The sequence below is a fragment of the Apium graveolens genome, chromosome 7 (assembly GCF_009905375.1).
Source record: "Apium graveolens cultivar Ventura chromosome 7, ASM990537v1, whole genome shotgun sequence".
Taxonomy (NCBI): Eukaryota; Viridiplantae; Streptophyta; class Magnoliopsida; order Apiales; family Apiaceae; genus Apium; species Apium graveolens.
This window is the reverse complement of record NC_133653.1, coordinates 156,033,229-156,045,854: the sequence shown is the minus strand read 5'-3', so window position 1 is coordinate 156,045,854 and position 12,626 is coordinate 156,033,229. Positions and strand designations below refer to the sequence as shown.

The 12,626-nt window shown below is 36.8% G+C and overlaps 3 protein-coding genes across 4 annotated transcripts; all 3 read right to left on the bottom strand.

Moving 5' to 3' along the window:
• Positions 1-4,061, bottom strand: LOC141671048 (probably inactive receptor-like protein kinase At2g46850). 2 transcript variants are annotated; one of them, XM_074477130.1, is made up of 4 exons: positions 2,444-2,563; positions 1,775-2,288; positions 1,578-1,661; positions 1-1,319 (listed from the first exon to the last, which is right to left on the bottom strand). In XM_074477130.1, the coding sequence occupies exons 2-4, from the start codon at positions 2,259-2,261 to the stop codon at positions 226-228; spliced, it is 1,665 nt and encodes a 554-aa protein (XP_074333231.1). In that variant the 5' UTR covers positions 2,262-2,288; positions 2,444-2,563; the 3' UTR covers positions 1-225. The 2 variants fall into 2 exon arrangements, with proteins under 2 accessions (XP_074333231.1, XP_074333230.1); XM_074477129.1 differs by having other exon boundaries at positions 1,775-4,061.
• A 143-nt stretch (positions 4,062-4,204) lies between these two features.
• LOC141671050 (protein CURVATURE THYLAKOID 1B, chloroplastic) lies at positions 4,205-5,825 on the bottom strand. The gene is made up of 6 exons (XM_074477132.1): positions 5,466-5,825; positions 5,253-5,386; positions 5,078-5,164; positions 4,803-4,865; positions 4,634-4,671; positions 4,205-4,532 (listed from the first exon to the last, which is right to left on the bottom strand). The coding sequence occupies exons 1-6, from the start codon at positions 5,611-5,613 to the stop codon at positions 4,484-4,486; spliced, it is 519 nt and encodes a 172-aa protein (XP_074333233.1). The 5' UTR covers positions 5,614-5,825; the 3' UTR covers positions 4,205-4,483.
• Positions 5,826-8,315: 2,490 nt separating this feature from the next.
• LOC141671049 (putative plastid-lipid-associated protein 10, chloroplastic) lies at positions 8,316-12,430 on the bottom strand. The gene is made up of 7 exons (XM_074477131.1): positions 12,121-12,430; positions 11,804-12,043; positions 11,487-11,582; positions 10,062-10,142; positions 8,824-8,910; positions 8,612-8,667; positions 8,316-8,531 (listed from the first exon to the last, which is right to left on the bottom strand). The coding sequence occupies exons 1-7, from the start codon at positions 12,295-12,297 to the stop codon at positions 8,417-8,419; spliced, it is 852 nt and encodes a 283-aa protein (XP_074333232.1). The 5' UTR covers positions 12,298-12,430; the 3' UTR covers positions 8,316-8,416.
• Positions 12,431-12,626: the final 196 nt, after the last annotated feature.

The following is a 12,626-nucleotide window of genomic DNA, read 5'->3' as shown; positions in this document are numbered from 1 at the left end:
TTTGTATGCCAACATACAAAAACCATATAATCATATGAATAATCTTTTACAAGCTAGCAGTTGTCATGGGACTATGGGAGTGAAAGCTTTAAGTTTCAGTTTAAGCACTTCATTTAATTATTTGAGTAGAAGTTGATAATGCAGTACGACTTCTTGGCAATTTTGGTTGTAAAGCTTGTTTGACGGATAGGCATCATTGGAGATAGTTTCTGTCTTGTTGATTCGTCAAGGGTGACCCGAGAAATGAGGCAAATAAATAGAGTCCGGGGACATTGACATCATCTGAAGAAGGCTTGAATTGGAAAATGTTTCCTCCAGTGCAGGTCCCCTTCTACTACTACCACCTCCAGCAGCAGTACCAGTAGATGTCCTCATGTGCAGCAGCTCCCTTGCAGCATCCATCATGCTAAGCTTTCCATCTGCACCAAACAATAAACACCTAGTCGCCAGGTCTGCCACTCTCTCTATCTGTTCCTTTACTAACGCTGCCTGCTCATGGTAATAAAGTACTGGGTCTACAATCTCTTCTAGCTTTCCGCCCCTTATTTTCTGCAAATCAATATCCAAAGGTACTAGTGTTGAGCCTACAATAATTTCCAGAAGTACCAAACCAAGATTGTAAACATCACTTCTATAAAAATGTTGCACTTCTCTACTCACTACAGATTGATCTGATCCTGTCTGTCCATTCAGTAATCCGAACCCTGCTATTCTGGCTGAATATTCTTGGTCCAGAAGGATATACCCACTTTGGAGATCATTATGAAGAATTGGAGGACAAATCTCGCATTGCATAAATGCAAGTACGCTTGCGGTCTCTGTCACAATGTTCAATCTCGTGTACCAGTCCAGTCCATTCTTATTATGTTGTTTGTTTTGATGCAAATATTCCAACAGCGTACCATTTGCAGGATCCTCATATACCACCAGTGGGGCATCCCCACAGTCGATCGAGCATCCAAGGACGTGTGCCATACTCTTGTGTGAAACTGCTGATAATACATCCACTTGGGACAGAAATTGAATCAGGTCTCCTTTACTCCCGCACTGCACCTTGTGAATAATTACTTTTAGTCCATTTGCAAGAACTCCAGTATACAGTTCGCCACTGGTGCTACTGACAAGTTTTTTACAATCCGCAAACCCCTTGGTGGCTTCTTCTAGCTCATGGTAAGTAAATAATCTAGTCCTGCATCCAAAAGATATGGAGCTCTCACAGTGATCCTGATCTGGTTGAAAAGTACCAGAGCTATTATGACGCTTTAGCAGACAGCAAAGGGCAGTCAAGGAGGCAATACAAAAGGCTGATGTGAGAATCCCTGCATGAGCAAGATTGTCATTAAGTTATTTCTCACGAATATCAAAATTATCTGCTAAGTGCAAGTTTAGCTATCTCAGCAATTTTATCTGAAGATATATAATCGATACATATCCAGCCATCCAGGACACTGTATAAGTGTATATAGAACAGCTGGAATGGAATTCTATGAGCCTTCCTTTAGCCCTTCCATAAATTTATTAAAAGGAGTTGGACATTAGAAAAATAGCCACAAGAAAAAAAAATTGTGATCAGATACCAGCTAGAACTTCCAATTTCCTTGCACCGCGTCTCTTTGTGTAGCATCCTCTGCCATGTGTTTCCATTCCGTCCTCCTGGCAAGCTGTTATAAGCAAATTAAATGACAAGTGGCACATTTAATGACAAGTGGAACAACTCATGAACATCCAACTCAAGTATCCAGTTCTAGAAAGTAAGAAATTAGAAACTACACACATTTCAAGCATCCAACTCCTTGCATGTAACCATCACCAGTAAATCCATCCTCACATTTGCATCTGATCCCGGATGTTATCGTGGTGGCATTGACAACGTAGGCATTGGGAGCACAAAAAGTGGAGGAAATTGCTCTTTTTTTACTTGAATCAAGTAATATGCTGTTATTTGTGGTAGCAGGGAAGGCCCATTCCAATTTGACACCATGCTTGCGAGCTGCATGAACATTATCACTAGTATAAGTGGTATTGTTATATGGAACAACTACCCAGGACGAGAATCCCCTGCACCCAAACTGGGTGAAGATAGACAAGTCATCTCCTGGATGCCAATAAATCTGATCAGAGAGCGGGTAACAGCAAGCAGCATGGTCGTTGCTATGGTTGTTGCTGCAACCAGGGGGCATGAGGATAGTATTAGTATTTACACAATCTGGTTTGCACAAGGATGAGTCTTCACAATCATACAAGCCAAGCACGTTGTCCATTGATATACCAAAGTACTCCTCCCTCCCCTGAAAACCAAACGACTTTAAATCATTGTACTCAACACAGGAGGACGAGGTACTTAAATTAGCAGCAGTATGATCACCAAGACTGACAGTTTGCGGAAAATCAACTAAAATTCCATCAGGAAAGAATTGCAAAACTTGATAGCCTTTCAACTCACTTCCACTTTTCTGTTTGATGCTAAGGAAAAGGTAAGGATCTGAATTGTTCAACTCCAAGCAAGAGAGAAGAAAAGCATCTGGGAGGGAACAAGCTGGTGGAGAAGTAGAAGAGCTATTGACAAAAAAGGGAAATGGAACATCAAGGAATCCACATTTATGAGCATCTCTTCTGCATTGCGGCTGAATATCTGCTTTTTTACTAATGATGGTCAGTGGAAATAGGGTAAGGAGAAAAAGAGCAGTAAGCAGTGGAATGTAAGACGAGTTGAAGATACTACAACTAAGATGAGTGTACTTCCGACTGTTGAGGATATATAAGGTTTTTGCCATGAGCATTTTAGGTGTCACGTATATATGTTTGCAATGCAGGTGGTGGTGGTGAGATGTATATATTGTTAACAAGTACTTGTAAATATTTAGCTAGAGATTGAAATGAATCTGGGAATACATACTAGCATTGATGACCTAGGGACAAATTAAAGCTTGGTGGAGAGAAAGATGTTTATAATAGTGAAACACACGAGGGAGTGATTGATGATCTACTGTAATTCATACAATTACTAGCAGTATTTACTACTAGTTGATGAAGAAGAATAACATGGTTTATAAATATACTTCCACCACCCACTGCGCGCATCTGCAAGTTAAATCCATCATTCTCGTATGAAGTACTACTTTTTATTGCTATCTATATTAATAATCTACTAATAAGAGCATAGAAGTTGGGAAAGGGAAGACAATTGGTCTGGTAGATTAGGTACAGCATGCATGGGGTTTGTGCCTTGCATGGAAATTCGAAATTGAAACTCTCCTCTTCCTTCTCTGGATTCCGTATATCAAAATTACTAATTCAATTGTTAGTTGTGTTTATTGTGCACATCTCATCGATTAAGTGAGCGACTTAAACTCATTAATTCAAACCTTTTGTTTCCTTGTCATGTTACCAGCTGATGTGCTTGCTGATTAACCTGATTAATTTTGCTGTCAAATTCTTTGTTTCTGTAATTTCCAGCTTGTGCCTAGATTATAAAATTAAGCATCGGTTCAAGTAACAAACCCTATTCTAGTCCATGATAATCTCAAATAAATACAAATGTAGTGTACACTTGAAAGACTAGAATCAGATTCAGATACATACCCAGGAGAACAAGGAAGAGGCTGGGAATATGTATATGACTGTTATTGCCTAAACCTTTACATGTGGATGTCCGGATTATGATTCATTTATCAAGTTGTAAGTATTTCATAAGCTAGACAACCCCAGTCACTTTTTTAAAATTTTAAGGTTCAACACATAATTCTAGCTATGAGAACTTCATCCAACATATGAAAGATATTAGCAAATTATCAGCAAGGCGGGTGTTCCGAATGTGTGTGTGTGAGCATTTATATATTTCTTATAAGTGACCCTAGCTACTTGTCAAGAATCTCCGGAACCAGGGAATGTATAATAGTATATAGTACTTGTGACATATTTTAAAAGTTTTAGTAATATCTCTAGGTTTTCTCTGCCACTTGTACAGATTCAGTGCAGATATTTTTATTTGTGGCAATGTCTGTCTCCAGTCCATTGAAAAGAGCAAATGGTTAGCATTCTTGGTTGTACATGTACCTTACACTTGCTATTACAGCATATACAGAGCACCATGAACTAATCTCTGTATCATGGTGTCAAATTCCATTATGACTAACAGCATGGAGATTGGAGACATTAAAAAGAAAAAGATTAATGTTTATGTACTTGCATATACAGAGCACCATGAAGATAAAGTATTTTACTCCAAGCCAGATCAACATCAAATGACCAAAAAAAACCCGATGAGTATAGACTCAAGAGGCCTATGCTTAGTAAATATTGAGCAAATATAGTAACATCTTTATCTACTAGGCAATTTGGTACATAACCTTATTCTGATTAGAGATTCTCACAACTAAGGGAATGAAATAGGATAATTAAAGCCTCCTTGGCAACTGCTACATTTTGTGTTCCGCAGTCAAGCATTTGTAGTAAGGTATCAGCTCTATAGTTTCTTCCAGCTTCAGACAACGTCGCTATATATGCCTTTAATCTTTTGTATCAATGCTTCTCTGAAATATCAAACAACCAATTTTAAGTTAGTAAATACAAGCTTCTGTTAATTATTTAAGTCTTCCGAAAAGTTGCAAACATCTATAAAATACAATGCTACCTTTCAGGCTTGAATATCAGATTCTTATAAGCGAACCACTGCAGAAAAACATAGAAAAACAACTTTTTATATGCATCTGATATTCTGTATCAAACTGCATACTTGACAGCATTCAAAACAGGTCCTATGCATGACAAGGTATTTGAAAATACAAACCAACACAACTTACACCAGTGTAACCAATCCCTACGAGCTCAAGAACACCAGGAACTAGCGGAAGCCTGTCAATTGCCTGTTCAAATCAAGAGAAGCAAATATTTCAGAAATTTATTAATAATGTTTGATTTCTTTTAAGGCAGTATCTTGTATTCTTGTTCACGTATTTTGGCCTCTGCACATGATGTGAAATCTTTGTAGAACTAACACAATTCAATAACAATCATTGACCATAGCTAATCTAAATAAGAGAAGAAAAAAAGGAAAGTGAAATGAAAGAATTCTTACCGAGATCAATCCACTGGAGCCTATTAGAGCAATGACAGCAGCTACTCCGAGAGAAGTCACTGCATACTTGTCGTCAACCTTGTTCCACTGTATGTAAACAAGTACACGAATGAATATACAATTTGACCAATGTAATATCTGTCATAATAACACATTTTATGTTATGTAGCATTACAGCTTCTTGGACAGTCTCAAAAATCTCGGGAAGTTCAGTTTCTGCTTCGACGGTTGGGGGCTCTTCGGTAGCCACCTCTTTTGTAGCAATATCTCCAGTAGCCATGGCAGCAACATCACGGACAATCTTACGACCTGCAAAACAAATGACATCATATTTTGGGTCATACGTATCTAGTTAAATATCATATTGTTAATGGATATTTCTACTTACAGTACATACTGGCCTTCCAAGCGCGATTCTGGGATTGCGCTTGAGGCTGCAAAGGGAGTTTGGGAAGTGATAGACATTGTGAGGAGGCGGAAGCTGACTGTCGAAGGATGGAAGAAAGAGAAAGTGGAGTGGAAGTGCTTGATGCCATTATATTGCTTCAATTGGTATATATCTATATATATCTTAATATTCTGAGAATTATATACAACTTACTCTTCCCTTCCTATATGATACTCTAAAGGCTAGTTGAAATGACTAAAAGTAAAAAGAAAGAAAAAAAGACAATATAATTTATCAATTCTCTGAATTTAAGTGGTGTTTGATTGATCAATATCTCATCTATGGTTTGTTTGTTTCTTTAAGTTTTGATCTCAAGGGGCATGAAATGTGAGTGTATGTTGGAGTTACCTGGCTTAGATAACCACTCATTGCTTGATCATCTGGATAATGCTGACATGGCTCTTTGATGACCAAAATTTTATAATGTTTCCCAATCAGTTGGGATAGGATATCTAGCCGTTGCTCAAAGGCCTCACATCCATATAACTTTCTTATCTCTCTCTACTTAATTTATGCCACCCAGGTACAAAGATTTGTTTCTTCAGGCTGGATCTTAACTTGAGCAAATATGTGGAACACCAAAGTATACAACATAGACTCGTGTTAGACTGATAGGAAGCGCGGGTCAAGCACAGAAGTAATGAAGCCATGGTTCGTCTATACATAGTAACAAATTATGTAGGTTAGGATTCTACAAAACCTTTGATTCTCAGTTCTCTGGTGAAACGGTATTTTGATCCAAACCTAACCCCTAATTAAGGTTCCCAATGTACTAACTGTCTATACAAGTGTTGAATTTTACTTGCTGGAACACCAAAAACATGAAACAAAGAAAGGAAACAAAAAAAAAACATAGCACTGTATGTTGCTCTTTTACGTTATGTTTTGACACAAGGCCAACTTTTTTGCAAATTCAAAATAAAATTAAAAAATAATTCATACCATTGCATTGTAACGCTTAATTTGAAAGTATTATAAATTTTATTATAAACTAAAAGAGAGAACAATGCAAAATTTTATTTGACAAGAAATATAGCAAAAGGTTCTAAGTATGAGCCATGAGGGCCTTGAATACAGAGGCAAGCTATACCTGATCCTGGATTACCACCAGTCCACCACCACGACAGATAATTCTAATATACGCAGCATAAGATTTTCGATAGAGACACAGATGGACTGGCCTGTTATTTAGGTAGGCACTTCTGGACATGGTGATCCTTCTACTTTTGTCAACCTTGTACAAGAATGATACGATCTGGCTCCTTCAACTAATTACCACTACAAACTATAGCAAAAAAATTATTTGAGTAGAGTGAAGCATATCAGAATATAGTACAGGATGTACAGACTAGAGTTAGGAGGAACAGAAGTGCATATAACAGATCAGATCAGTAACCGTAGGTTCAAACAAAGTTAAAGATACCAAGAAACTGTAGCCTTACGGGGCCATAAGGCAACACCAGCACACCACATTCTGACCAGCTATGGGACATTTACTTAAAGCACTAATTTACTGTGTTTTAGTTAAAATCAGCTTTATTGCCATCTTTTCAACTCCACAAGCCCATAATCAGTGACCAAGCTGCTCTCAAAAACTGTAGATCTCAGCCCCCACCAAATTATAGGGCAATGGCAAACTAATATGACACCTAATTCAAGCCGATAGCCAAGTACTAAATGTCAAAATCAAGCTGAGATAGTTCCAGATTAGTGACGTAGAGTAGTACACTAGTACTCATACACACTACTGCCTCTGAATCGGTGCAAGGGCATATTACCATTTAAATTTAAAGTAATCGAAGATGTATGAACTGGTACTTGTCAACTCTCTGAACCAAGGTACACCAGTTTTGAACACTTGCAAGTTGCAGCACATACCACCTCCACAAATTTTACCAGCAAAGCCTTCTGCACCATGCATAGTCTTTTAAAATATAAACCTTATTATGTAGTTCAGAGTGTCTTAGTTTAAGCTCATTCGAAAAATGCTAAAAACCACTCGTGTATTCATGATATCGAGCTCCTTGAGAGGAGGGACTGGAGTTACTTCTAATTCATCACAAACAGCCTGAAACATGGCTTTTCTAGGCAGATTATGTAATGACACCAAACTAGGTCCTCGTGATACCGACTCAGATTGATACCATATCACCTGAACAATCAAAATCACTCTAGTAATTTGTATCGTATTTACTATTTACATATCATGTAGGATGCATACCAAAATATCGCTCTGTCTGCTACACTCTTAGAGTTTTTTTTGCTAACCCTTTGGCAACCTAATCACTATTTCACAATGCCTGGTCCAAATTAGGGGTCCAATAATCTATTTGGACTCTTCTGCTAGCTACAACTTTGCAATGCATCAATCACCCCCAAAATTTACTTTCTTACCCAAGCTTTCAGTCATTGAAGTTTTATGAATGTAACATATACTTGATTTTATTACACAACTAATTACTGCTAAAGAACTAAGTTATGAAACTCGTAACTAGTGAGAACCTTATAATCCAATTTAGGATTAGAGGTTTCTCTGGCAATTTAATAGAGCTAAGATTATCACAAGCATCTGCATGACCCCCTAATCTCTTTTGATACAATGAGAAACATTTAGCACTAGATGAAAGGAAGGGTAGAAACAACTAATAGACCTGGATCTCTAAATGGAGCATATACAGGTGTTTTGTGTAATGGAAAACAAATATATGACTATTATTCCCTTTTAGATGTTCATACCTATTATCAACAAGAAGAAATCTAGCCTGCAAGGCCAGATCTCATTTTCAGGAATCAATAACAAATTAATTCCACGGGGATATATTTCTATCATATCAAATGATAATGTTTATATGTTACATGAAATTAAAATATATATAACAAATAAGTATAAGTCACACAAGAGTGTGTGCTCTAGTAAATACAAATACCCCTCCACCTCCAACAGCACGACCCAACAAAATATTGTTATCCAGATACGAGAGATAGTACAGTCCTCCAACAGATTGCCTGCAATCGGGATTGATGGATTATGTTCCGGAAAATATAATACATAAATCTCAAAAAAAAATTGCAGTCATGAGATATACCTCCCCGGATTTCCCACCGGATATTGTGCTTCAAATGTTCGGATGAACTGCAAGATCTGCAGAAAATATGTACAACTCTTTCAAGACATTATTATGACTTGACTTAAATATTTAATTTTATGGATATACACTGGAGAAGCCATGAATTTTAAAAGAACCAGATTTTTTTAATATAAAGAAAGAAAAAGGAAATTATAATTCCAGAGAACAACCTGCAAATTAAAAAACGTCCGTGGAAGAATCGCTGGAGTTATTAAAGCTTGCACCTCTTCACTAATATATATATTCTTGATAGTTATCTGTTAGATAAAAAAAATGTTAACAAGTGTTCGATTAAACTGAACACATAGACATCATCAAGCAGCTTCTTATCTTCTTCTGTTCATCTTAACCGAATTACTTTGTTACTAAAACTTAGAAGTCCATACAGAACAGAAAACTGAGTAAAGAATGTGCAGATTTAAGGAATTTAACAGCTTAACAGTGTTAAAAAATAATAAGCCTAAATATTAATGATCCTGTATTCCATGGGAAGCAGATTCTGTTATCATATCATCATACAAGCCTAACACATTCCAGTTGGCCTATCAGGCCCATTTTATGCTTATTTACTGTCAATATATGGCAGAAAACTTCAGATGACCTGATACATGTTGAGCTACTGACATGAACTATGTGCAGATCCTTGACTGGGGACAATGATCAATAATTTGAAAAGAGCTTCTACTGCATCACTAAACTTTTTTGTTAATCAATAAATTATAGTAAGTCCATCAACATACAATTTAATATTCACATTTTTTTACATCACGACCGAGCCTTGAAATATGTACTCTCCAAAACCATAGAAATTTATGCACAAGAATAACACATAAAATGATCAAGGTAAATCACCATCGAAGATGCAACTACTGCAAGTTTTCAATAACAGTTCCTTTTTCTGATAAATGGGGACAATCATATGGTTTAAAATTTGCAACTCAGTTTAGGGAAGAAAGTGAAAAATATTTTTGAAACAACACGAGTAACTTTTACACTGTCTGCAACCGCACTAAGGTTTTGCTGCATTAATCTAAATTTCATGACTAAACAGAAAGATAATATCGTAAATTTTTCAAGTACTTTTGACTTGCTAACACTTCCCATGCGTTAAAATTTGAAAAGAACTACAAGTTACTTCCAGGTGGAGTAATAAAAGCAAGATTACAAACCAAACTAAACAAGTTAATATATGATTTCATTTGATCCGTATTATGTCAGAAACATGGCTGTTGAGTACTTGAGCGTACAATGATCAAGCTCAGTTATTAGGCGAAGTCGCTAATTGTGGAACTTAAAAGATGGGCATGGCAACTATCCATTAAAAAAGGGGATTGGAACAAACAAATCCATAATCAATATTGAATGCATAGTCATAGCAATATCATGCCTTCAGGATGGCAAGACTAACCTCTTCAAACTGAAGAAAGATATTACGTGAAGAAACTACAGAGAATTTTGCAGAAACGAGCAGAGTGGCACCTTCTTCTTCCTATAAGAAATTGACAATTAGAGTAACTCATTAAAGTAGTATGCGAAGACATTGAATGCTTACCTTTGAATATGAAGCATCAAGAGAATATACAACTTGTCACTGTTATTAAAGTCCTTAAGGCGGTGCACATAATCGGTTATGGAAAGGGCTGGTAGCTTGTAAGCTTGAGGAAACTCAACAACCTATGAGCTAACTTTTTGGGGGATATAAATGTCAACTGATAAGCCCAATGGAACTAAACATGAGTTATAATATCCTATCTGACCGCAGATTCTGACAATCCCTCCATTGTGGATGGTTGAGGCCAGGTAGAGCTCTCAGCTCTGTATAGAAAGACCCTTAAACATAGAGAGAGGGGCGGGGGACTGTGTGTGATGTTTTGAGTGTCCAACATTAGTTGCATGAGGGGCTGAGCTAGATTCCAGGGTAAAGTGATTTAAAATTAACTAATAAGAGTAGATTTCGTAATACATTAGTTGAGGAATATATATATTAGGAACTAGGGATGATTAAGGAATACATATGTTGTATACTGTATAATAAAAATAGCATGGACACATGAGAAAAACACTTGGAAACACAAAAAAAAATTGTATTGCTCTCTATCCCGGTAAGGAAATGAGCAAAACAATGGGGAACATCTACGCTGCATCAAGAAAGTAGGCTCACAGCCACAGGCCACATAGATACAGAGTCGTGTGGGTATAGCTACGCATGTGAACGCATGCTAATATAATGTAATTCAATTCTAATGTTAATTTCAAGCAAAATGCTAAAATCCTAACAGAACCGAACCAAATGTTCTCCTGTAGAGTCTATCTCCGTACTGACATACCAGAGTTCTCTTTTTCACCCAATTACAAAACTACTTAACAGACTGTAGTACTTACGTTGTGGAGAGTAGAACGAAATGAGAAAGATTGGAGTTCGGAGAGAAGATTTGGAAAAAAATTGAGCGAGGGCAAATTTGTTATGATAGAAATTGTTAAAAAAATGAATACGGCATTCCTTCTCAAGATGGAGTGCTTGAGCTCTAGTTAATATTGTAATGAATGGGAAGGAGGAAACAATGAAAAATGTGAACAACCATATACTTTTGTAGTTCAAATTCCATTCCATTCCTTCCAATTTTCATTCATCCCAACCAAACACAACATTAATGATGCTATTACTTGATCTCATAAGGAGACAATATTCAATCCTGATAGATACCCCATATTGTTTTGTATTTATAAAAAAGCTTAAAGGTAAGAACAAAGTTACAGACATTTGAGATCCATTCTAAGAAAAACGCCACTGAGGAGTGAAATAGAGAACAAAATAGAAAACATTAAAAATTACCTCTAATACTTTAGGGATACTCCAACGAACAACATTGCGGACGTATCCTCCATTGGTTTCAGCTTGGCACTCAAACTTTTGATAAATTTGGCCAACCTGCTTGTAGACAGGTAGTAAACACCAAAAAGAGAATATGATTATTTAAAAAATTATTATTACGTAATACAATTGTAATAACCTTTAAGTAGGAAGTAATTATTTTACTAATTGCAAAATTGAAGTGACAAGCTAACTTGAAGTTGCAACAATATTGATATTAACAAGAAAGATAAGAGAAAATAGTAATGTGATGACTAGTAAGAGGAAGAGGAGTGAACCTGGAAGAAGGGAAGTCTGTGAGCGGAGTCGAAAAGAATGAGAACATCAGAAGCAGAAGTATACTGCAACCGCCAAGTCCCGTTCAACAAATTGAGGTCCAAAGGCAAACCAGCATCCAGGCTTTCCAGACTGACGAGAGCCTCCTCAATACAACAACGCTGGTGGGGAGTTGCGGAACTACCCCGCCGAGTATCTTGAATAGCTTTCAGCAACTCATGTTTTCGAGTTTCGGTGTCCACCTGTTGAAACAATGAATCATTAGGTTGATTGATATCATTAGCAAGTAGTAGGCAGCTCAGAGAAAAATGATTAGTACATTCCTAGTGGTGCTACTGATGCTGGTGGGTTTGTGATACATGATGACTTTACTCAACTCCCTTGTTGTTGTTCTGGTGGTTGCTAAATACAACATATTATTATTATTATTGCTTTTTCCATGTATTTGGGGCTTCAAATCCAACCACGGACTTGTACAAATTCTCATGCCGCCCATAATCAAACAACCTTCTTCAACCTATGATGATAACTAGTTTAACTACTAGTATACTTTTGTTTTCTCTTTTCCACAACTCGCCTTTCCAACCACAAAACTCTGATTTGCAAATGTTGCTCTGCCCGTTATTTCAATTTTTACACTGCTTTTTCTTTGTTAAAATATTTGAATAAATATAAACCCATTGTTAAAAGCGTATCAACAAAGTCTCTCACATCTTACCGAGGAAGACATGCACAGCTTCTTAAGATTCTTAAGAAACAAACTTAATTAGGAAGACTTGTAAAGCTTATCGAGGAAAATTTACAAAACTTACTAACGAAGTTTTG

What these genes read in the sequence shown, in the direction of transcription:
- LOC141671048 (XM_074477129.1), bottom strand. Translation starts at nt 2,780, where the DNA reads ATGCTCATGGCAAAAACCTTATATATCCTCAACAGTCGGAAGTACACT. An exon ending in AGGAGTTGGATGCTTGAAAT is followed by an intron (nt 1,662 to 1,774) that starts GTGTGTAGTTTC and finishes TGCTTATAACAG; the next exon opens with CTTGCCAGGAGGACGGAATG. An exon ending in GAAATTGGAAGTTCTAGCTG is followed by an intron (nt 1,320 to 1,577) that starts GTATCTGATCAC and finishes TTGCTCATGCAG; the next exon opens with GGATTCTCACATCAGCCTTT.
- LOC141671050 (XM_074477132.1), bottom strand. Translation starts at nt 5,613, where the DNA reads ATGGCATCAAGCACTTCCACTCCACTTTCTCTTTCTTCCATCCTTCGA. An exon ending in TAGGGATTGGTTACACTGGT is followed by an intron (nt 4,672 to 4,802) that starts GTAAGTTGTGTT and finishes GTTTTTCTGCAG; the next exon opens with TGGTTCGCTTATAAGAATCT. An exon ending in CTGATATTCAAGCCTGAAAG is followed by an intron (nt 4,533 to 4,633) that starts GTAGCATTGTAT and finishes TTGATATTTCAG; the next exon opens with AGAAGCATTGATACAAAAGA.
- LOC141671049 (XM_074477131.1), bottom strand. Translation starts at nt 12,297, where the DNA reads ATGGGCGGCATGAGAATTTGTACAAGTCCGTGGTTGGATTTGAAGCCC. An exon ending in GGACGTTTTTTAATTTGCAG is followed by an intron (nt 8,668 to 8,823) that starts GTTGTTCTCTGG and finishes TATTTTCTGCAG; the next exon opens with ATCTTGCAGTTCATCCGAAC. An exon ending in CCGGTGGGAAATCCGGGGAG is followed by an intron (nt 8,532 to 8,611) that starts GTATATCTCATG and finishes TCCCGATTGCAG; the next exon opens with GCAATCTGTTGGAGGACTGT.